General features: G+C 40.1%; 1 protein-coding gene across 5 annotated transcripts in view; it reads right to left on the bottom strand.

Annotated features, from left to right (window-relative positions):
- Positions 1-24,678, bottom strand: part of EVI5 (ecotropic viral integration site 5) — a 352,231-nt gene that overhangs the window by 186,795 nt on the left and 140,758 nt on the right. For all 5 annotated transcript variants that reach the window (XM_073593140.1, XM_073593141.1, XM_073593142.1 and 2 more), the window contains 4 exons: positions 24,155-24,280; positions 14,812-14,955; positions 12,070-12,159; positions 11,392-11,489 (listed from right to left, as the gene is read on the bottom strand). In XM_073593140.1, coding sequence (XP_073449241.1) covers positions 11,392-11,489; positions 12,070-12,159; positions 14,812-14,955; positions 24,155-24,280 — 458 coding nt within the window. The remainder of the gene's footprint in view (positions 1-11,391; positions 11,490-12,069; positions 12,160-14,811; positions 14,956-24,154; positions 24,281-24,678) is intronic.

Raw genomic sequence — 24,678 nt, 5'->3', positions numbered from 1 at the left:
AAACGGTGTATAGGATAAGAATTGGAATTGGGTCTATATGCATGTGATAAAAAAATGTGCATCCAACACCACTATCAGTGTCTACAAGAAAAGACTAAATATGTGTGTATGGTGCATAAATATATGCAAAAATTTTTAACGACATAAAGATAAAAATAATGATGAAAAGCAATTCTTTACATGTGTGTGTATGTGTATATACATAATGATTTCAACTTTCAAAAAACGTGGTGACATATGTGAATTGGAAGCTGGGCAGAAAACTGGCGTCCTGTCGCAATAATGCGACAAAAAGTCTCCTGATTTACAGGAGTCTATGTGTGAATAAATGCTTTTGCTTCAATTCCTACATGTGTGAATATTATTCTTTGCAACATATAAAGGATTGTGAAACTTATCACTCTCTGATAACCCCGCCACTCCAGCTTCACAAAAGTGCTCATTTAAAACCTTGCATCACTCCGTATGGGATGCATTAATCCCAATCAGGTAACAACATTAACGTTGCTGAACGTCTTTCTTTGAAGCAATCACATCTCTCGATGAGTTGTCTTCAAGTGTATGGGCAGAACTATATGAGGTAGATAAAAATGGGACAAAATGCAGTGTTTATGCACCTGTCTCTATTCTTTCTATACATAGTATAATATTGGCAGTGACCATATGACAGGTTCTTCCAATATATGTGTTTATATCAATAGATAAGTAACAATCTCACTAAACCAATTACTATGTGAAATAAACAACTGGTCTACCTCTTTGAAGACCACAGCTCTTAAATCAACTCAAAACACATGGGAACCTTACAAAAAAGGTAATGAACCATGTACACATGTGGTAAAAAACATTTGTGCAAAGTTAGGCTAGCTATACACCATACAATTCTCCCGTGCAACTCTGGTCTAGATTCACCAAAACCATACAATAGGAGGCCAAACCCAAACACCCTCAACTTGTATGCAATCAGGCAGGCCCTTCAACCACACAGCTGAAGGCAAATCCAAAGAAAATTGAACAAGAAAATTGCATGGTGTATGGCCAGCCTTAGTGTTATGGTCTACCTGCAGCTACCATCAAACAATAATGTCTAATTAGAAACGAGATTCAAGTGACAGTGAATGCAAAAGATATAGTAAATTGTTTCTTTTAAATGAAAACATATATGCATATCACTAGTCATTTGCTCGTATGGATTGGAGTGTGTGTAGCCCAATAAAATGTATCGGTTACTGGGGATATGTGTAAAAAAGGGAACTGATATATTAATATGTGTCCCTATATGTTTTTTTGCTCCATCATCCACCAAAAAAGGGAATGTGGATGTGTAATCAAGGAAAAAGTTGGGAGGAAAGGGTTACAGATGTATTGCTCGGGGATATAGCTTCAATGTTGTTTTATTCATAGAAATGTGAAACGTCCCACTCAAAGTTTAACCCCCGTGGAATCCTGGTGTCTAACGAGAATATCCAAAGGACTTCTCGTTTGCACAGTAACTGGAATCTGTCACCTCCTCTCACTGGTGTGATGATTTTCTCAATGCCCTGAATAGTTAAACTGGAAGTGTCTTTGTGGTGTGTGTAAACCCAGTGCTTTGATACATTGGTTAAGATCTCTTTCTCAATGTTGTACAGATGATCATGTAGCCTGTCTCTGAGACGCCGTGTTGTGCGTCCAACATATTGTACCTGGCAACTGGTGCATGTAATAACATATACCACAAATTTGGTGTTACAATTAATAAACACGGGGATCGAGAATTCTTTTTGATTGCTGCATGATTTTATGAGTTGACCCGTTTTAATGTACCTGCAGTAATTACAAGTTTTTATTCCACACTTGAAATTACCTGTGAAATTGAGCCAATTGGATTTTGTTCGGTTGGTTGAGAACAAACTGGGAGACAGTGAACGTCCCAATGTGGGTGCTCTGCGGGATACAACCTTGATCCCTTTAGAAAGGATGTTACTATATATAGGGTCATTATACAAAACAGGAAGGTGTTTCATGATAATTTTCTTGATTGTATTAAATTCTGAGCTGTATGGAGTAGAGAATACCGGGATTCTAGGGGACATGTTCCTTCTCTGTTGAATGTTTCTAGCTGGTTTTTTCTTTACAAGTGAAGGTCTTGGGATGGATCTTACTGTGTTGAGTGCTTTTTGTATTGATGTTTTTATTATAACCTTATGATTTTTGGAAGACCACTCTCGGTCTCAGAGTGAGAGAACAATATTGGAAATAAATCATGGATCATCCCAGTACACAAGTGCCTGTTGTGGAAGCAGCTTTTAGCAGAACTCTTACAGCACCATCCAATAATCCTCTAAGACAGCCATTGCAAGCATACACCTTACAACCGTCGGAAGACGATGAAATACAATTGATAAGGCTTTTTAGGAAATTAGAACAACTAATGTCTAAAGAGATTAGAGCCTATTGGGACATTACTTTTCTTACAGAATATGTATCAATACTGCACATTCCTCGAGGACTAAGAATCAAAAAATTTCCTACCTCAGATTTATTTGATGAAGATTTCAAAAAACAGTGGACAGACACTTTAGACACCTGTTCCTTTAAACTCATGGAGATTTTGATCGCCTCAAAGAAAAAAGAAACAGAGAAGTTACAACTGGATATTTCCACAATACAAAAAGATCTTATCACTTCCCAAGCGATTAAAGGTTTCTCTGAACTCGATGAAAGGTTAAACAAGAAACTAGATCGAATGGAAAGAGCAGTAATTGATACCAAGAAAGGCAAAATGGCCCGGGATAAGGATGATTATCAAGGAAACAAGGTCTACACCTGGCACAAGCCACTTTACAAGTCCAACAGATCCCGCAAAAACCGAGGTAAACGAGTAAGTTTCTCAGACCATGAAGGGGAGTCGGCCGACAACACTCTAGCACGTACCATGTCAAACTCATCACTTGACAGATCTCCAACCCCACCAGAATCCATCAGATCCACCAACAGCCGCTCCCCTGGAAACCCTCACAGGTCCAGACAAACCAAGAAAAAGAAACCCTCCACAAAAAGACAAGAAGAGGTGGTAGGAAACACAAACGCCACGAACAACACACGCTATATGCTGCGGGAGAAGACGCCGAAGACGCCGAGGAAGTAAAACACAGTGTGATTAATTTGTCCAAAAAACAACTGAACACAGAAGAGGTCAGCCTGTTGGCCAAAGGTTTGAACTTTTGTCCTAGCAGACATTTCAACCTTTTTGAAACAATTTTGGACATTAATAAATTCTCAAGGACTTTAACTCTTAGGAAACATTTTTTTGATTGTGCAGTGGATGAGCCCAATGTGTCTGTAGACAGCTGTGACACAGGTGAGTCCCCTTCTTCACCCATACTATTCGTTGATAACTGTGCTCTACAGGATTTAACTGATTTGGCACATGAGTCAGATCCTTGTCCTCTAAATCCCACGGATGTACGTATTGAAATCTCCAGGGGTAGATCAGATTTTTATCCGGTGGCGGCCAGAGGTAAGAATCTTGACTCATTCCAAAAACTGGTGGAGGGGGACTTGGTACACCTGGCTCACAGCTGCAACAGAAAGAAATTTACACAGGACAATCTGTCCGTCAAGGAGAGACAAGCCTTTAAGAGGCTCTCCGCAGACGACCAGATTGTCATCAGAAACGCAGATAAGGGGGGTATGGTGGCGGTTTTAGATGTAGAAGTCTACAAAAAAGAAGCTCTGCGTCAACTATCTGACACACACACATACCAGAAATTACCCTCCAACCCCACTATTGCTTTCAAAAACACGCTCTCCACACTCATAGATAGAGCCACACAAATGGGTATATTTACTCCTAGGGAGAAAGAATTTCTTATTCCAGAATGCCCCATAACACCAATATTCCACCACCTACCAAAGATCCACAAGGGGTTAAATCCCCTTACAGGTCGACCTATAGTGGCGGGGATAGGCTCTTTAAATGAACGCCTAGGAGAGTGGGTAGACTCTCATTTACAGCCAATAGCCACCAGTCTCCCTGGTTACATAAAAGACACAAACGATTTATTGAACAAACTGCAAGACATTAAATGGGAAGACAATTATAGATGGATCAGCTGTGATGTATCTAGTTTGTACTCTAGTATCCCACATCATCTGGGGATCCAGGCAGTCACTTATTTTCTTAGAAAAACAGGCAAACTCTCTTTGATTTTACAAGAGTTCATTGTACAAGCCCTGGAGTACCTTTTAACACACAATTTTTTTATGTTTGATGGGGACTATTTTCTCCAGAAATGCGGGGCCTCTATGGGAGCTAAATTTTCCCCCTCACTGGCCAATATTTATATGGGCTGGTGGGAGAGGTCCCGCATCTTTGGACCAAATAGTCCCCGCCGCAAAGATACGGTCTTTTTCTGTCGCTTTATAGACGACCTGTTATTTATTACATCAGATAGAGAAGCTAATTTGGATATCTGGCTGGCATATTTCAATGACAATTCATTAAACTTAAAATTTACGGGAAATCTGCAATCCAGATCCATAGAATTCCTTGATGTGCAACTGGTGGGGTCCGGTGATGCGATTCAATCCAGTCTGTACAGAAAACCTCTCAGTGGCAACACTCTACTTAGAGCTGACTCTGCACACCCTAAACACACCATCAGAGGCATTCCATATAGCCAGTTTTTAAGGTTAAAGCGCCTATGTAGCTCTCCTGATGCTTTTGAGGCTGAAGCCAAAAGCATGGCAAACAGGTTTAAAGCTCGTGGCTATAAAGAAACATCAATACAAAAAGCACTCAACACAGTAAGATCCATCCCAAGACCTTCACTTGTAAAGAAAAAACCAGCTAGAAACATTCAACAGAGAAGGAACATGTCCCCTAGAATCCCGGTATTCTCTACTCCATACAGCTCAGAATTTAATACAATCAAGAAAATTATCATGAAACACCTTCCTGTTTTGTATAATGACCCTATATATAGTAACATCCTTTCTAAAGGGATCAAGGTTGTATCCCGCAGAGCACCCACATTGGGACGTTCACTGTCTCCCAGTTTGTTCTCAACCAACCGAACAAAATCCAATTGGCTCAATTTCACAGGTAATTTCAAGTGTGGAATAAAAACTTGTAATTACTGCAGGTACATTAAAACGGGTCAACTCATAAAATCATGCAGCAATCAAAAAGAATTCTCGATCCCCGTGTTTATTAATTGTAACACCAAATTTGTGGTATATGTTATTACATGCACCAGTTGCCAGGTACAATATGTTGGACGCACAACACGGCGTCTCAGAGACAGGCTACATGATCATCTGTACAACATTGAGAAAGAGATCTTAACCAATGTATCAAAGCACTGGGTTTACACACACCACAAAGACACTTCCAGTTTAACTATTCAGGGCATTGAGAAAATCATCACACCAGTGAGAGGAGGTGACAGATTCCAGTTACTGTGCAAACGAGAAGTCCTTTGGATATTCTCGTTAGACACCAGGATTCCACGGGGGTTAAACTTTGAGTGGGACGTTTCACATTTCTATGAATAAAACAACATTGAAGCTATATCCCCGAGCAATACATCTGTAACCCTTTCCTCCCAACTTTTTCCTTGATTACACATCCACATTCCCTTTTTTGGTGGATGATGGAGCAAAAAAACATATAGGGACACATATTAATATATCAGTTCCCTTTTTTACACATATCCCCAGTAACCGATACATTTTATTGGGCTACACACACTCCAATCCATACGAGCAAATGACTAGTGATATGCATATATGTTTTCATTTAAAAGAAACAATTTACTATATCTTTTGCATTCACTGTCACTTGAATCTCGTTTCTAATTAGACATTATTGTTTGATGGTAGCTGCAGGTAGACCATAACACTAAGGCTGGCCATACACCATGCAATTTTCTTGTTCAATTTTCTTTGGATTTGCCTTCAGCTGTGTGGTTGAAGGGCCTGCCTGATTGCATACAAGTTGAGGGTGTTTGGGTTTGGCCTCCTATTGTATGGTTTTGGTGAATCTAGACCAGAGTTGCACGGGAGAATTGTATGGTGTATGGCTAGCCTAACTTTGCACAAATGTTTTTTACCACATGTGTACATGGTTCATTACCTTTTTTGTAAGGTTCCCATGTGTTTTGAGTTGATTTAAGAGCTGTGGTCTTCAAAGAGGTAGACCAGTTGTTTATTTCACATAGTAATTGGTTTAGTGAGATTGTTACTTATCTATTGATATAAACACATATATTGGAAGAACCTGTCATATGGTCACTGCCAATATTATACTATGTATAGAAAGAATAGAGACAGGTGCATAAACACTGCATTTTGTCCCATTTTTATCTACCTCATATAGTTCTGCCCATACACTTGAAGACAACTCATCGAGAGATGTGATTGCTTCAAAGAAAGACGTTCAGCAACGTTAATGTTGTTACCTGATTGGGATTAATGCATCCCATACGGAGTGATGCAAGGTTTTAAATGAGCACTTTTGTGAAGCTGGAGTGGCGGGGTTATCAGAGAGTGATAAGTTTCACAATCCTTTATATGTTGCAAAGAATAATATTCACACATGTAGGAATTGAAGCAAAAGCATTTATTCACACATAGACTCCTGTAAATCAGGAGACTTTTTGTCGCATTATTGCGACAGGACGCCAGTTTTCTGCCCAGCTTCCAATTCACATATGTCACCACGTTTTTTGAAAGTTGAAATCATTATGTATATACACATACACACACATGTAAAGAATTGCTTTTCATCATTATTTTTATCTTTATGTCGTTAAAAATTTTTGCATATATTTATGCACCATACACACATATTTAGTCTTTTCTTGTAGACACTGATAGTGGTGTTGGATGCACATTTTTTTATCACATGCATATAGACCCAATTCCAATTCTTATCCTATACACCGTTTACATTATACCGCAGCCACCAGCTCACATAGTTTGCCCATACTTGCACCTATCCGTATGATAATTTATACATTTGAACGTCAAATTCCAGCACCCATCTCATTATTGTGGTTTTGAAAAATAACAAACATGTTTTTCAAAAACCTTGAATAGAATTTTTTATTATTTATATATGTTGACATTTGCCAACATGAATACATTTCATTTATATATTCATGTCTTCATTAGTGATTCCACTATAGGACGCACATCCAATCACATCTATGCCAAAAAGATCCCACACAGACTAACGATCAGCTGTTTCAAATCAGATAATCAATATGTAGTCATGTGGTGGATAAATTATGTGTATATAAGTGGTGATCACTTTCGTACAAACCAGCTATGAGTAAGCGCTCTATGGGAGCGTGAAACGCGTTAGCGGTTAAGCTGCATTATCCCAACAAAGCCATGTACGGATTTTAATCATGTTATTACTTTTTCAATAAAGAGGATTTTATTTTTCACTTTTCCAATCCGGAGTGCGGCTGTCCAGATTTTTCCATCACATACATACCATTGGAATAGCAATTGCCGGCACCTGGGGCTCTCACAATCATCCACACAGCGGAGGACGGGAAGCTTGAACCCGATCACCTAGAGCGGTGGTAATTATCCTGTTTAACTCAGTTAAGAGTACATAAATGTGGAGCGAACTATTCAGCAAGAAATTGCACCATCAATCTTACAGATTGTGAACACTGATTCTTCCGCATTTGACACCTCAGAAGAGGAGTCATCAGCCTCACCATGGTCCCCTGAGGGAATTCATCTTCTCCTGCCCCTAGTTCCTCAGTTTGAGGGTCCTGGGTAATGGAAGAGAACCTGTCGCATTTAGTCCCAAACTGGGATGCGATTAAAGCCGCTAACCTTTTTTTTTTCTTTAATTCTATCCTGGCTGAGGAAAAAAGATCTTTTTAATAACAAACAGGGGCTGCAGTGTTGAAAACAATTGCAAACATTTCATGGCCCCGATGCTCACTCTGACCAGCCACCCCCTCTCAGGGGAGGATGCCATTTGTAGAGATGAGTAGGCTTTCCAGAGCTTGAGGGAGACCCTTTTAGCTCTTTTTTGGGGGGTGTTTAAACCCCCCTTCTAACCTTAGCCCAATGCACAAAGCAGAGGTACTACCAGAAGAAATCGCATCCACTGCTGCTGCTATTAATGCTCAGCTTGATGCAAATAGGAAATGTGTCAAATAGGAAATGTGTCAAATAGGAAATGTGTCAAATAGGAAATGTGTCAAATAGGAAATGTGTCAAATAGGAAATGTGTCAAATAGGAAATGTGTCAAATAGGAAATGTGTCAAATAGGAAATGTGTCAAATAGGAAATGTGTCAAATAGGAAATGCCTATGTCACCAACCTCTTTCATGCCCCTCTTTGCTCTTGTGTCCCTCCAACATGCCCCTCTTTGCTCGTGTCCCTCCGACAATTTTTGCAGCTAGCACAAATGGAGTTTTTAAAAAACAAACACTCCCATGTTGGAGGACGCCAAGGACATGTTAAGCCCCGCCCCCTCCGTCGCATCGCGCCCCCCCCTCCTTTCCCTCAAAAAAGAGTTTTCCCACGCGAGCGCGGGCCTCCGATCCGATAGGATCAGCTTGTGTGTGAGGGAGGGATGGCGTGGAGGAGACCTGAAAGCCGCCGATGTGTAGGGGCGGTAAAAGAAAACGGCATCGCCGATCGTTTTTTGAGCTCTCCCTCAATGCTCAGCCTTGTGAAGAGGGGGAGAGTTCAGCCCAGGTGGGGGATGTCTGGTGGAGGCAAAACCCCAAACTTACCGGAGATCTGCCTGCTAGCCGGAGGAAAAAAGCCTGCTGCTTCTGTGACACAGCATGATCTCTAAAGAAAGCATGAGAAGGTACGTGCTCCATACAGCCCCCAGTAGTGACACTTAGGCATGACAACATTTACTTTTTTAAAGGAGACATTTCATAAGAAAATGTAAAAATTCCTTAGAAAAACTCCACTTGCCTTTCCCGCCGCAGGGTTTTCTGTGGTAAAACCAACAGACCCAATCTTCACCCTTCACGTTGGGTTCCGTTAACAAACCTTCAGGAACTGGGGGCCCTCAGGGAACCCACAATCCTGGACCTGTAATAGCACCACCGCCAGTAAAACTTTATGGCTTAAAATAAAGTACTGGATCCCGGGGTCCAGCTCTCTAAAAAGGGAAGCATTTACAAGCAAAGACCTAGTTTCTTTGGACACGAGGCCCGGGTACCATTCAATCTGGCCCAAAAAAGAAACTTTGAATGGATCCGGCTGCATAGCTAGCCCAGCAAAGATTGCTGCAGTGGAGCTCAGCACAGCACATCTTCACTCGTGACCAACACCTTAGACACTGGCAAAAAAAACTGAGATACTCCCGGTATGGGAGGGGTTATAAAAGGGAGGCAACTTCCTGTTTAGGGCGTGCCAGTGTCCAGCACCTGAAGGTGGACTATAACCCACATAGTAATTACTATGGCTCTGTGTCCAGTGATGTACAATTAAAGAAAAGACTATCAAATTTTGAAAAAAAAATTTTCATTTTCTGCTATAAAACATAGCCAATAAATTTTTATTAAAAAAATGTAATTTCTTCATCAATCAAATCAATTCAGCATTTTTATTTAATTTTTTTACTAGTAGTGGTGGCAATCAGTGATTTTTAGCGGGACTGCAACATTGCGGCAGACAGATCGAACACCCAACATTTTTTACACTTTTTTGATAACCAGTGACATTATTACAGTGATCAGCGCTAAAAATATGCACTGACATTGTACTAATGACACTGGCAGGGAAGGGGTTAACATCAGGGTTGATCAAAGGGTTAACGGTGTTCCCTCAGTGTGTTTACTAACTGTATGGGGGATGGGCTGCTTGGGACAACACACAGATCAGTCTTCCTGCATAGCAGAAAGACAGGATCTCTGTGTGATCCCCTGTCAGGATGGAGATCTGCCTTGTGTACACAGGCAGATCCCCATTCTGTCTCTGCGGGGGAATGATCGCGGGCGGCGGATTCTATGGACCCGCTGATAGACTCCCCCACTGGTCAATGGGCGCGTGCGCAACATGCGGGTATGTCACTTTGCTTATGCGGGCCGGTGGTCCACAAGTGGTTAAGCAGGTTAATTGTATTAAAGCGGCTGCTCTGGATTTCAACAAAATGGCAGGCTCCGGCAAAAACACAGGAGCAATTCTGGAGGCAATTTACAGCACACATGCACAATGCATGTTCCTTGCTAAATATCTTTTTCAAGTTCTGGTTACAATCCGCTTTAGATAAAAAAAAAAAAAAAAAAGCCATTATAGTATCAAATCAATTCTGGATTCTTCTGTGCCTTTTCTTGGCAACGATTTGCAGGGTCATGAACCCTGTACAGTGTTGCCACCTCATGTGCGCATGCTTAGAAAGACGCATATACGGCTTACTCTGCCTTTCCTTTTAGTAGATTTTTTTTTCAACATACTCTGGGCAATAGGGACTAATTCTTTCTCTTTATACTCCATTAAGTTAGTAATACTGACAGCTCCATCAGCTTTCAATTATAGTCTTACCTGGCACAGCACCTAATGACATCAGATTTTATTTTGGCTGACATTGTAGCCGGTTATATACATAATTTCATTTATGTATAGATTTTTCACAGTTCTTACGATGGAGGATATATTGGATGGGATCTATTGCCTCTGTCACTGGCAATCACACCTTTGCTCTCCTGGGTCTTCATTGATGCTAGGCCCACAGCTCCTGGGGCAGACATCCCTGGTGGTCACCACTGGAATAGGATCATGCGCTTTTAATACTTTTTGCAGATTTGCAAGTATGGTTCCCTTACTGGTAACCCTTTACAGAACATTAATATTTCCGTGTCACCTTTGTTGTGCATTATGAAATTTTACTTTACAGACATCTATGTATGCATTAACCCCTGAGGAAGTAAACGCTGCTTCACTTAACCCGTCAGGACCAAAAGATGCATTTGTTAAATTATGGACTGACTTTCTAATTCTTGCATTTTGATATGGAAAGATCATGTTTACCATTACAAATCTGCTTGACATAATGGTACTTGTCTTTCATGTTAATCTACAAATATTGTACTCTTCAATAAATTTATATACTATTATTGGGTATGTTACGCCTCATTCAAAGTCCCAAGGGAAAATGTATGTTTCTATGAGTATGGAGGCGTTTCACAGGGTGCATCAAACAAACCACATTCCATTGTTGCTGCAGTTGATATTGCCCTCTTAGCGTATTGTACCACCTTGAACTGTGGGAAAATTAACACACTGTACCGTTGGCCAGTGTACCATACGCATACCTACTGCGTCTTTTAACGGCTCTGTATTTGCTGCCTTGAAAACAATAGGAAAATTTACTCAAAGGAAAAAACACTGCTGTTGTAAAAATCACATACTTTTTCATCTTTTTTGCATTGTATTTGACTTGGTATGCTGCTTGAATCAACTTTTCTGGGCCCCCATCGAACTGATGTGGAATGACTTTCTGAAAGTGCTGGAAGACAAAATGAAATACATGTTAAGAGCCAGGAAAGAAAGGCTCCTCAAAATTGGATAACATTGTAAAGTGACAATACAATACATACTAGCATATATCAATCTTATGCAGCCCATAGATTATTCCAATTTCTTTGCTTACACCATGGGTGAAGAGAAAGAAAAACGCTCACTTCTCCCATCAGTACAGTAAGAGTTAATGAGGGAAGGTCAGGGAGCCTACCCAGCTGGCAGAACCCTAATACTGCTAATGGCTATAGAAGCCATTGTATGTAAAAAAAAAAAAAAAAAAAAAAAAAAAAGGCAACAGGATGGCTGGGTACAGTCAGCCCACCCATACATGTGCTGCTTTAATATGTAAGGCTTGCAACATTTACAAGTATAAGTATGCAAAACTCCAAAGAGAGAAGATATGAGCCCAAATCAAAGTTTCTAAGGGAACAATGGTCCGATTTAATTTAGTGTAAGGCCCTGCATTAAATGTGTTACATTAAAATTAAGGTGTTATATAAATTTTAAAACATTATATAAAATGTGAGTTGAAAAATTAAAACCTAAAATAAAAGGTTGTTTCTTACCTGTAACATGCCTTCCATATCAAGTTGCATTAACTCTGCCTGATTCATCTGGAGAACAGCAAGGCCTGCTCGAAAAACTATTTCTAAACCCTAAGGAAAGAAAAAAAATTATATTAAAAGTTCAAAAACATAGAACGTTCAACATAATAATAAAACAGACAGAAAAACGGTAATATGAAACACGCAACGTAACATAAGTTAATAAACCCTAAATATCAGAACTGGACCACACTGTTTAAGCAACTACACAAACCACATGGCAATAAACCCAGCCATCTGGCTCTTGATTGAATTAGAACACAAAAGATAAGATGGATGACTTTTGCCACCGCTAACCAAAATAAAACAAAGTCAGAGTTAAAAACTTGTCTTCCGCAAGACCTCATGTCTCATGCTCTGTATACTACATTGTTAATAATGTATCAAAATGCGCTTTGACACCACATTCAATAAACCTTTTCAGAAACTGATCACACATACTTGTCTAATATGATGAAGACTTACTGCCCCCCTCCATCTCTTGACTTAAAGTGCAAGTCCAGGCAAAGCCTAGCTCTAAACCTGCTCTCTGCCACATTCTAAACCCAATCTAACCATGTAAAGCAAAAATCGCTGTACTTTCCTATTCTGTAGCCAATACAGTATGGTTTCCAGTGACGGAAGCCGTGTGCAGGAGAGGACCAACGGCTGTAAAATGGATGGGAAGTGGTGTCACCCATAGACTTACTATGGGGTTTCCGTTGTTGGCAGCCTCTGTGCACCCACCTCCACACTGAATTCACCGCTGACAGCTGATGCTGTGACTGGACTAGATCGGCTGCAGAATAGGCAAGTAGAGCAATTTCTGCTTTACAGGGTTAGATAGATAAGGTTTAGAATGTGTCAGAGAGCAGGTTTAGCGTTAGGTTTTGCCTGATCTTTCACTTTAAGCCTCGTACACCAGTAGTTTTGCTTTTGTTCAACCCAGAAGGGCTGAGCAAAAAAAAAAAAAAAAAAACTGACAGTTTCAGGAGTAGCCACTGTACTATCTGACATTACTACAGTGATCTCCCCGGCTGTGCTCTTGTGTTCTGACAGGGGGACGGCGCTGCCGCACCCCCCCCCCATTGGCTGAGAGCGCTGATCATGAGCCAGTTGGCAGACCTTTTTCGGTCATGCCTCATCGACAGAAGCCACTACACAGGCAAAATGGCTGGTTTCTATTTAACAGGCCGATGTCACCCAACATTCGGCCCAGGTGTACTAGGCTTTAGTGGGGGGGGTGGGGGGGGGGGGGGGGGGAATGAGGGGAAGTCTCCTAAATGAGTCAAATAAATAAAAATGTAGAACTTGTCTCAGGTATATCAGTAGCAAAACCCCCGGGAGATGAATTCTCACAGGTCTGCACAAATGTCACAGCCACTACAAAGGTCCCATTTGGCTAGCTGTATTTTGAAATACAAATTATGTAAATATAAATAAAATATTTGAAAAATATTTCAATGAAATGTAGTCTGAAAAAAACACAAATAGAGCAGTTCAGGTTCAATTCATTTCACAAAGTTCTTCCTTCCCGTCTAACTTCTATAATACTCTCAATGATTCATGTACACTTGGCCATAACGTACCGCGGTACCCACCCATGTGAAGGAGTATGGTGTACATAAAAAGGCTACTCATTCACCAAAAAAATCCTTGATTAAAAAATAAATAAATTAAAAAATGTCCCTAGATGTAGATCCATAGTGTATCAAGACGCCCACCACCACCCTGAAAAAAAAAGACAGCTCCATTGCCTGACAGCTCTTAAATAACTAAGGGGAGGGGGCAACTCTGTGATGTCACTAGTGGCACTACCCCTCTCGTGACGTCACCAACCCAGCATGCCCTCGGTCAATGGGGTCACCCGGTGAGATCACTGGGTGGCCCCACCAATTAGCCATTTAAGAGCTGTCAGACAGCGGAAAACTTCATTTTGTTCTTTTCAGGTCAGCAATGGATCTATACCAGGGGACTTTTTTTTTTTTTTTAATAAAGGACTTGTCAAAAGCTTGCAGCATTTAGGAGAGTTTAGCAGCTGTCAGCATTTTTACTGCCAAAACGCTGTTGCTCCAGAACGCACTGGCAGAGGGGTTTTTTTTCCTTCTGCCACTAAACACTTCTGCTAAAAATCGCTGATAAAAGCCTATGTGTGCATGAACACATAAGATGCAGGGGAGTTTAGAGGCAGTTAAAAAAAACAAAAACATCTGACACCCAAAACAGCAGCTGTAAAAACGCCCAGTGTGCATGAAGCCTTATGAATGGCTGCAGCAAATATCCACTGCAGAGCTGACCAGCAATATATGGCTGATATCTCCATGCTATAACATGATGGTGTTCTAAAAAGATTATAAATCTGTCACTTTCTATGTACATGAAGTAGGCAAATCGTACACACATTTCCTGATACTCCACATGCAAATTCACTCAACACAGCAAAAATGACAGTACACCATGTGTGTCCTATGGTCATCTATACTGCAGCTTTAGACCATCTACCAGTATTAGCCAAAAGTTTGGGCGAGGAAATGAACACCTATCAACATTTGTCTGCTTCACACAATAGACTATTCCCGTTCATTACCAGGCCAAAGTGCAGAGTTCAATTAGTCATTTTGAGTCAGCTTTCTTTACATTCGAGTAACACATAACCAAAAGCAGTTTAAACAAACCTACGGCTAGGAGTCTCGATGACTCATGGCGTAATATTTGCCATCTCACCTCAGACATAAAAATATCAAAAATTCTTGTGGCAACCGGTAGTGGGAAACTTGTAAGAAAAATAGTCAGGAACCAGGATGAGGCATACATAGAGGTATGAAAACTCTGGGCTTGAAAGTGCACATGAAGCTCTGGAAGCTGCTCCTAGAAAAACAAAAACATCAGAGGCTCATTAATACAATGAGGGAAATCGTGCAAGTGTCCCCACCCAGCCACAGATTTCTGCTTCTACTTAAATTGTCTCTTAAAAAGAACGCAGTGTTTTTTTTGTATACATTTTATTTAGGTATTCAATTTTTAATGCCTGCCACTTCTATCCAGCAGTTAAAAAGTGAAAGTCTTGTACACCAAGGTTTCTAAAATGTAAATTACTGCTGTACTGTATATGCAGACATGAAGGGCAAAATTACACACAGCTAAATATTCATTGGAATGACTCAGGAGTAGGGCTGCTACTAATGATTATTTTCATAATCGATTAGTTGGCCGATTATTGTTTTGATTAATTGGTTAATAACCTTAAAAAAAAGTGTGGTGTATAATTTAGTTAATATGTAAAGATTTAAAAAAAAAAAAAAGCAGTTTATTCTTAAATATCTAGATGCGGTGGTAAATATAAATAACCAACTATATGGTTCGGAGCAAAATATTGAATCCACTCTGAGAATAACAGATAGAAGAGATATACACTGTATATACTATTAGAAGAGATATACTGTATATACTATTAGAGAAGAGATACTGTATATACTATTAGATAGTGAATCTGGTAAATATCAGACTCAGATCAAATTGTTTTATTTAAAAAAACAATGTCTTCCTTCCAAAAAAAAGGTCATTTTAAGAACGTTTGTTCGATTTTCTAATCGTTAGTGGGGTCAAATCGACGTTCGTTTTCAACCACAGTGACGGGAAAATTTGGAAATGATAGAAAATTTCTTGGTCAAAGGAATTTTCAGACAGTGTATGTGGTTTTTGTTCAGACATTACATTCATTTTAAAAACAGAATGTTAAAAACAAGTGAAAATTTCAAATTTTTGTACATTCAGCGAATGTACAAAGATTTTTCGTCTGAAAAAAATTGATCCGTGTGGCCAGCATAAGGCTCGGTACACACCTATGCAGTTCGCTTTTGATCTGTTTTTGCAGTGCGTTTTGATTTTTGCGCACGTGAGTTTGCTGCAATTTTTGTTTTTGGCCAATTTGTTGTTGGGCAGATTAAAAAACACAAATTGCTGCAAAATTGCATGCTTTTCTACAGCTTCTCCATTGAAGTATATTGAACCAAAAAAGCACCGTTTTGCATTAAAAAAAAGTCCCTGACCCTTTCCAAATATGCAGCAGCTGAAAAAAAGCATAGATGTGAATGTGTCCAATAGGAAACCATGTAAATGAACTGTAGTGCATTTCTGCAAAAAGCACCAAAAAACACACAGGTGTTAACCAGGTCTAAGATGTTTAGTAACATAATGGGGTTAAAAAACTAAAATTAGCCCTTTATAGTACAAAAAAAAAAGCAGATAATCACTACTGTAAGGGGTTCATTTTTTTTTACTGTAGAACTGTGAAAGTAATATTTACATTAGCGATTATTTGCTCTTTATGTACTATAAAGGGCTAATTTTAGTTTTTTTTTTAACCCCATTATGTTACTGGCCGATTAATCGATTATTAAAATGGTAAACTCTATCTAAATTAATTTCATGATCGATTAAATGTTTCAGCCCCACTCAGGAGGGACACACAGTCTTCTCGTAATTTAAAATATCAATTTCTGTACTAGAGTTGAAGTTGTCAGAACCCTATTTTTGGCTCGTAAGTTAAGAACGACACATTGGAAGTCTGTGGTTCAATGCTGTGGGTAATATGCTCCGGATGGAGAAGGTTATTTATCAACACAAGGGGTGCACGCAAAAATTTGAAAAACTCTGGGGCCCATGGCTGGATGTACCCAGGCTTGCTCCAGCGGATCTTGTCATGGACAGGTTACTCGGCATGAATGCCAGATGAGAAGAATTTCAAAGGATAATGGTTTGGGATGCATTGGTACTGTTGTATGTCATGGGACTGGATAATATTAAAATTTATAGGCGGGTTTCCTTTTGAAACTTATTAGAGGTATGGAACTGTGCATTGTGTAGTGTGTATACATTTACTATGCTGTTTACTAATGACGTGGGCTGTATGCATTTACATTAATAAAACTTTTTTCTTTGGATAAAAAACAAAAACAAAAAAAAAAACCCATCAATTTCTAAACTTTAAGACATTAACTTTGATCAAAGACCATTATAGTTTCCTTTAGAATAGCTGCAGGCTGCCCTTTACAACAATTTGCTAACAGAACTTCTCATGTTGGGATTGGAACCATCAATCTGCAGGAGGTCTTTGGCAAATTATTTAAAAACAGTAGAAACCTGGAAGTATGCAGGTACGTCGATCCATTCACGTGTTTTTGCAACCCTTTTGAGCCTCATGCACACTGGGCACTTTGGCCATCTCTCCAAAAAAAAAGCTTGACGCTTGTAAACACGTGTAACGCATTTAGGCGAAGTGCTTGGGTATTACCGTATTTATCGGCGTATAACACGCGCCGGTGTATATCACGCACCCCAAGTTTAGGAGGGAATTATAAGGAAAAAAAATCTTTTAAGGAAAAAAAAAAAACTTACATTTAAATGCCCATCAATGCAGCCTTGCACAGCGTCCATCTGCATGCTTGTCCAGTGTCATTTGCAGCCTTATCAGTGTCCATTTGCAGCCTTATCAGTGTCCATTTGCAGCCTTATCAGTGTCCATTTGCAGCCTTATCAGTGTCCATTTGCAGCCTTATCAGTGTCCATTTGCAGCCTTATCAGTGTCCATTTGCAGCCTTATCAGTGTCCATTTGCAGCCTTATCAGTGTCCATTTGCAACCTTGCCCAGGCTGCAGTTAAACTGCAGTGACTTGTCAGTGTCACTGCAGTTTAAAAATGGCACCGCCGGCGCCGAAATACACAGAGCCGGTCCTTGGCGACTCTCGGTCACTTTTCGGCTCCACTCGTAGTCCCGCCCAGGATGGGCGTGACTGTGAACGGAGCTAGCCGAACCTAGACGAGTACACTCGGCTATCTGTATATGGGCGGCGCTCGAATGGAGCCGAAAGTGGCCGAGAAAAGCCGAGGACTGGCTCTGTGTATTTCGGCACCATTTTCAAATCGGCCGCCGGCGATCGCTCCGCTCAGTCATAACGCGCACCCGCGATTTTCCCCTGATTTTCAGGGGAAAAAAGTGCGTGTTATATGCCGATAAATACAGTAATTTAATTGGCCAAAATAATAGTCAATTGTGCCAATTGAAATTAACGCGCAATAGCTAAATCCTGCCAAAACGCCACTGCTCCTGGATGCTCTGATGGTGTTTTGTTTGTTCCCCTGCATCTAAACTCCTTTAAATACCTATGTGTGCGTGGCTAACATGCAGGGACGTAAAAAAAAAAAGTCAGGTGCCCCTAAGAGCAGAGTTAAAAATGTCTAGTGTACATGACATGAGGCCTTAAACATGGATTCTTTGTTTATTGGCTTGCGCATGCATGTTGGGTAAAAGTATGCAGGAGAAGACTGAGCACAAGCAGATTGTTTCAAAACCAAAATTCTTTGGTAAAGATGGAAAATGGTAAATTGAAATTTACCACTTACCTTTAACCTGCCAGAGAGTGATACTCACAGCTGTCTAAATTGTTAATGTTTATATGTTTCTAAACGGTGGTTTTATGGATTGTTCCTAAATTATATAGGATTTTTTTTTCTTTACATTTAATGCAGGGTGCACCCATGACAATGTATTCACAGAATATTATGGTTTTTCATAATATTACCTTTCTATTCGCTATACAGGGTACTGGGGAGCTGAGTAATTCAAGAGAGCGTATGCAAATTGATGTTTGAGCTATTGAGGTCTATTAGGAGGTCCTTTAACAGAGCAGTCAAGAATTAGCAGGTAAACCAGTGAAAAAGGAGCCCTGAGCTCCACCTGAAGTCTGGATATGATAACACCAAAATAAAATCCAGAATAAAATCACCTGTATGCAATATTTTATCCATTTTTTCAGGCTCAAAATAGGTGACTTTGAAACACTGATGTTAAATGATCTCTGACAAACATCCCATTGCAATACACTGAAATTGACAAGGCCACGGTAAAAAAAAAACCAAAAAACCAAAAAAAAAAAAACCAAACCACTACAAAAAACAAAAATAAGGGTCTGTGTAGTTTAGCAGTAAAATGATAAAATGCTTCCCCCGTTGCAACTCAATAGTGCCTTCCAATAAAATGTGGCCAATTTTTTGCAAAACCAATCAGAAAGAAACAAAAAAAACAAAAACACAAAAGTTTTAATAAAAAGGTCACAGCATCAAATTATGTTTAAAGGGGCAGTCCACCCTAACACTAAAATCTCTACATCTACGATCTAAGACTAACCTATCTAACCCTGTAAAAAGAAATCAGTACACAAACCTTTTTTGAAGCCGATCCAATTTCCAGCGGCAGAAGCTCTGCAGAGGACACAGCTAACAATGTTTGTGAAATGAATAGGTGACGTCACCAATAGGCTTACTATGGGGCTTCTATTGTCAGCTACCTCCTCTGCATCCGCCTCCATAGCGAAACATCCGCTGACAGCTCAGCGTAGGACCGGATGGGCTTCAAAAAATGTATACAGATTACCTCTATTAGGGTTATAGGTTAGTCTTCGATCATAGATGTTTGTAGATGTACAGATTTTAATTTTAGGGTGGACTTATCCTTTAATGTCAATACTTTACTTTCTATTGTCCTTTTTACAGTGGGGACGAAAAGTATTCAGACCACCTTAATTTTTTCACTCTTTGTTATATTGCAGCCATTTGGTAAAATCATTTAAGTTAATTTTTTTTCCCACACAGCACCCCATATTGACAGAAAAACACAAAATTGTTGACATTTTTTGCAGATTTATTAACCCTTTCATGACTAAGCCTATTTTTTGAAATTTGGTGTTTACAAGTTAAAATCCGTATTTTTTGCTAGAAAATTACTTAGAACCCCCAAACATTATATATATTTTTTAGCAGAGAATCTAGAGAATAAAATGGATTGTTGCAATATTTTATATCACACGGTATTTGTGCAGCGGTGTTCTAAACGCAAATTTTTGGGAAAAGGGACACTTTCATGAATTTTAAAAAATCCAAACAGTAAAGTTACCCCAATTTTTTTGTATAATGTGAAAGATGATGTTACACCGAGTAAATAGATACCAAACATGTCACGCTTTATACTTGCACGCACTCGTGGAATGGCGACAAACTACGGTACCTAAGAATTTCCATAGGCGGCGCCTTAAAAATTTTTTTACGGTTACCAGGTTAGAGTTACAGAGGAGTTCTAGTGCTAGAATTATTGCTCTCACTCTGATGATCGCGGCGATACCTCGTGTGATTTGAACACCGTTTACATATGCGGGCGCGACTTCTGTATGCGTTTTCTTTGCTACGCGAGCTCGCGGGGACACTTTAAAAAAAAAAAAAATTCTTATTTATTTTATTTATTTTTATATTTTTAAATTGTGTTTTAAAAAAAAAAAATTTTGCTGACTTTTATTGCTGTCACAAGGAATGTAAACATCCCATACTCTTTATGGAGGGATCGGGGGTCTAAAAGACCCCCGATCCCTCCTTTGCACTTTAAAGTATTCAGATTGCCAAAAACTGCGATTCTGAATACTGTTTTTTTGTTTTTTTAAACACCGGCGCCATTGGCAGCCGAGTAAACGGGAAGTGACATCATGACGTCGCTTACGTGTTTACTACTAGGAGGCTGGAACAAAGCCACCCACCGCTTCGTTCCAGTCCGCCCCCAGCCGCCGGAGGCAGCCGATTGGTCACGGGGCCTCCCGAACGAACGGGAGGCCCGGTAAGAGCCGCGGGAGTTTCGTCCCGCTCCTCCGGTATAACAGCCGAGCGGCTTTTAGCCGCATCGGTTGTTATACTCGGATAGCCGATCGCCGGCTCTAAACAACGGTACCGGGATGATGCCTGCAGCTGCGGGCATCATCCCGGTATAACCCCGGAAAGCCAAGTATGCACATCTGCGTACGCTCGGCGGGAAGGGGTTAAAAAAGAAACTGAAATATCACATGGTCCTAAGTATTCAGACCCTTTGCCGTGAAACTCATATTTAACACAGGTGCTGTCCATTTCTTCTGATCATCCTTGAGATGGTTCTACACCTTCATTTGAGTCCAGCTGTGTTTGATTATACTTATTGGACTTGATTAGGAAAGCCACACACCTGTCTAAGACCTTACAGCTCACAGTGCATGTCAGAGCAAATGAGAATCATGAGGTCAAAGGAACTGTCTGAAGAGCTCAGAGACAGAATTGTGGCAAGGCACAGATCTGGCCAAGGTAACAAAAAAATTCTGCTGCACTTAAGGTTCCTAAGAGCACAGTGGCCTCCATAATCCTTAAATGCAAGACGTTTGGGATGACCAGAACCCTTCCTAGAGCTGGCCGTCCGGCCAAACTGCTATCGGGGGAGAAGAGCCTTGGTGAGAGAGGTAAAGAAGAACCCAAAGATCACTGTGGCTGAGCTCCAGAGATGCAGTCTGGAGATGGGAGAAAGTTGTAGAAAGTCAACCATCACTGCAGCCCTCCACCAGTCGGGGCTTTATGGCAGATTGGCCCTACGGAAGCCTCTCCTCAGTGCAAGACACATGAAAGCCCACATTGAGTTTGCTAAAAAAACACCTGAAGGACTCCAAGATGGTGAGAAATAAGATTCTCTGGTCTGATGAGACCAAGATAGAACTTTTTGGCCTTAATTCTAAGCGGTATGTGTGGAGAAAACCAGGTACTGCTCATCACCTGTCCAATACAGTCCCAACAGTGAAGCATGGTGGTGGCAGCATCATGCTGTGGGGGTGTTTTCAGCTGCAGGGACAGGACGACTGGCTGCAATCGAAGGAAAGATGAATGCGGCCAAGTACAGAAATATCTTGGACGAAAACCTTCTTCAGAGTGCTCAGGACCTCAGCCTGGGCCGAAGGTTTATCTTCCAACAAGACAATGACCCTAAGCACACAGCTAAAATAACGAAGGAGTGGCTTAACATCTCTGTGACTGTTCTTGAATGGCCCAGCCAGAGCCCTGACTTAAACCCAATTGAGCATCTCTGGAGAGACCTAAAAATGGCTGTCCACCAACGTTTACCATCCAACCTGACAGAACTGGAGAGGATCTGCAAGGAGGGATGGCAGAGGATCCCCAAATCCAGGTGTGAAAAACGTGTTGCATCTTTCCCAAAAAGATCCATGGCTGTATTAGATCAAAAGGGTGCTTCTACTAAATACTGAGCAAAGGGTCTGAATACTTAGGACCATGTGATATTTCAGTTTTTCTTTTTTAATAAATCTGCAAAAATGTCAACAATTCTGTGTTTTTCTGTCAATATGGGGTGCTGTGTGTACATGAGGAAAAAAAAAATGAACTTAAATGATTTTAGCAAATGGCTGCAATATAAGAGTGAAAAATTTAAGGGGGTCTGAATACTTTCCGTCCCTCCCCACTGTACTGTAAGGTGCGCAGAGGAATAGCAAAATGTGTTTTAAAGATTAGTAATTCTAAATTGTAGCCAATCAGTGAGAGCTGGTGCTTTCCAATTATTCAATAAACTCAATAGGCTAATATTCATAAATATAACTCAGCATGATAATTTTGACCCCACCCAAGAATAAATGTGTGTGTGATAAATTTACTCTATTCATAAAGGCCAAAACAAATATATAAATAACACATTTTGGTATTTAAACACCAAGAAATTCTCAGAAAATTATTTTTAAATTCATGGACTATAACCATAGGATATTTAGCCCCAAAATAATTTAGAAGGCATGTCAATAAATTCTACTTCTACAACTACTACACAACCATAACAACTAAAAACTCAGCTGCCTGTAAAAGGAATCTATTACTTTATTTTCATCAGTTTCTTCTGAAAACCACTCTCATAATGTCACTTCCTTATACATTACAAACTCCTTCCTCGTACTTTCCATGCTGTGTGTACCCGACAGCTTCATTAACCCATGAAAACTTTCACAAGTGCTTCAAGCTTGGTAAAGCTGTCAAGGTGGGTAGAACAGCAACTTAAAATACAGCGCACCTCTTGTCTGTCTAAACCTTTATTTGTAACTGACAAGAGTGCTAAATTTCCCTCCAAGTATGGTTTATGCTGTGTAAGGTGGTAATATGGGAACACACCACATCGTAACATTCTAACATACATAACGTGTTTTAATGATTACTGGACTAAAGGGACTTTAATAGTAAGACAGACTTACAATTTAAATATGAAAAGTGCATACCCATTTGGGCAAGTCAAGAGTGACTGTCCAATGAAGAAAAGAGAACACAGAATTGTAGAGATGTAATCTTATTTATCCCCTTAGCGCCGTCCGTACGCACATATGCGGCATAAGCTTGAAGGGTTTATACTAGGGCGACGCCTGCAACCGCAGGCATCACCACGGTACCAGTTTTTAGAGCGGCTAAAATCTGTTCGGCTGTTATCCTAAAAAAGCGGGATGGGACAGCTGTGAAGTTTACAATTTGTGTGACAGCAATAAAAGTAAGCATTTTTTTTTTTTTTAAAGTGATAATGTAAAAAAAACACGTTTTTAAAGCGCCCCCCATCCCCGCGAGCTCGCGCAGCAAAGAAACTGCATGCGCATGTCTCGCCCGTATATGTAAAATGGTGTTCAAATCACATGTGAGGTATTGCCGCGATCGTTAGAGCAAGAGCATTAATTCTAGCAAAAGACCTCCTCTGTAACTCTAACCTGGTAACCGTTCAATTTTTTAAAAAACTTTGCCTAATGAGATTTTTAGGTAATGTAGTTTGTCACCATTCCATGAGTGTGCGCAATTTCAAAGCATGACATGTTAGGTATCTATTAAAACGGCGTATTATCCTTCACATACAAAATAATTAGGCTAACTTTACCTTTTTTTTTTTTGTTAATTCCTGAAAGTGTCTTTTTCCCAAAAAATTGCGTTTGAAAGACCGCTTCGCAAATACCGTGTGACAAAATATTGCAACGATCACCATTTTATTCTCTAAGGTCTCTGCTAAGAATCTTTTTTATGATAGATAGATAGATAGATAGATAGATAGATAGATAGATAGATAGATAGATAGTTTGGGGGTTCTGAGTAATTTTCTAGCAAAAAAATACAGATTGTAACTTGTAAGCATCAAATGTCAGAATTAGGCTTAGGCATGAAGTGGTTATACAAGGATATGACCAGCTACTTTACTTACCTGAATCATGCATTCAAACTGATACATACAGAGGCCTAACTCAGCCATGCTGGGTTTAAAAAGCTCCCTTAGTCGATAGTCTTGCATTAATTTCACAAACACACAAAAAGCTTCTTCCTCAGGCATCTGAAAGATGTAAAATGGGACCAGTTAAATAGTAAAAGGTTATCCTAGAATAGAAAATAAAAATGTAAACATACAAAATGTCATTCAGTGCAACAGTGTTTTCCTAATAATTTCCTGCGCACCATTCATTAAAGCGAACACAGACCTTTCTGTAGATCCGGCACGTCTCCTTTCTGCCATTGAGGAGAGTGGATATCAGCCTTTCTGAAAATCCCTTGGTTTTTAAATATTCCTTCCTCAGTAGCAAGGCCGCTAGGTTCCATCAGTGTATTTGGGGACAGAGAATCGGGCCCTGTGAAAGGAGATCCTCTCGAAGTGGTAGGAACCAAGGAGGTTCTACTGCTGTATGAGCATCGAGAACCAGGCCATTTTGGGTCAATGTGGTGCCACCAAGATCA

Source organism: Aquarana catesbeiana, linkage group LG07 (genome assembly GCF_042186555.1).
Source record: "Aquarana catesbeiana isolate 2022-GZ linkage group LG07, ASM4218655v1, whole genome shotgun sequence".
Taxonomy (NCBI): Eukaryota; Metazoa; Chordata; class Amphibia; order Anura; family Ranidae; genus Aquarana; species Aquarana catesbeiana.
This window is presented reverse-complemented; position numbering and strand designations above follow the sequence as displayed.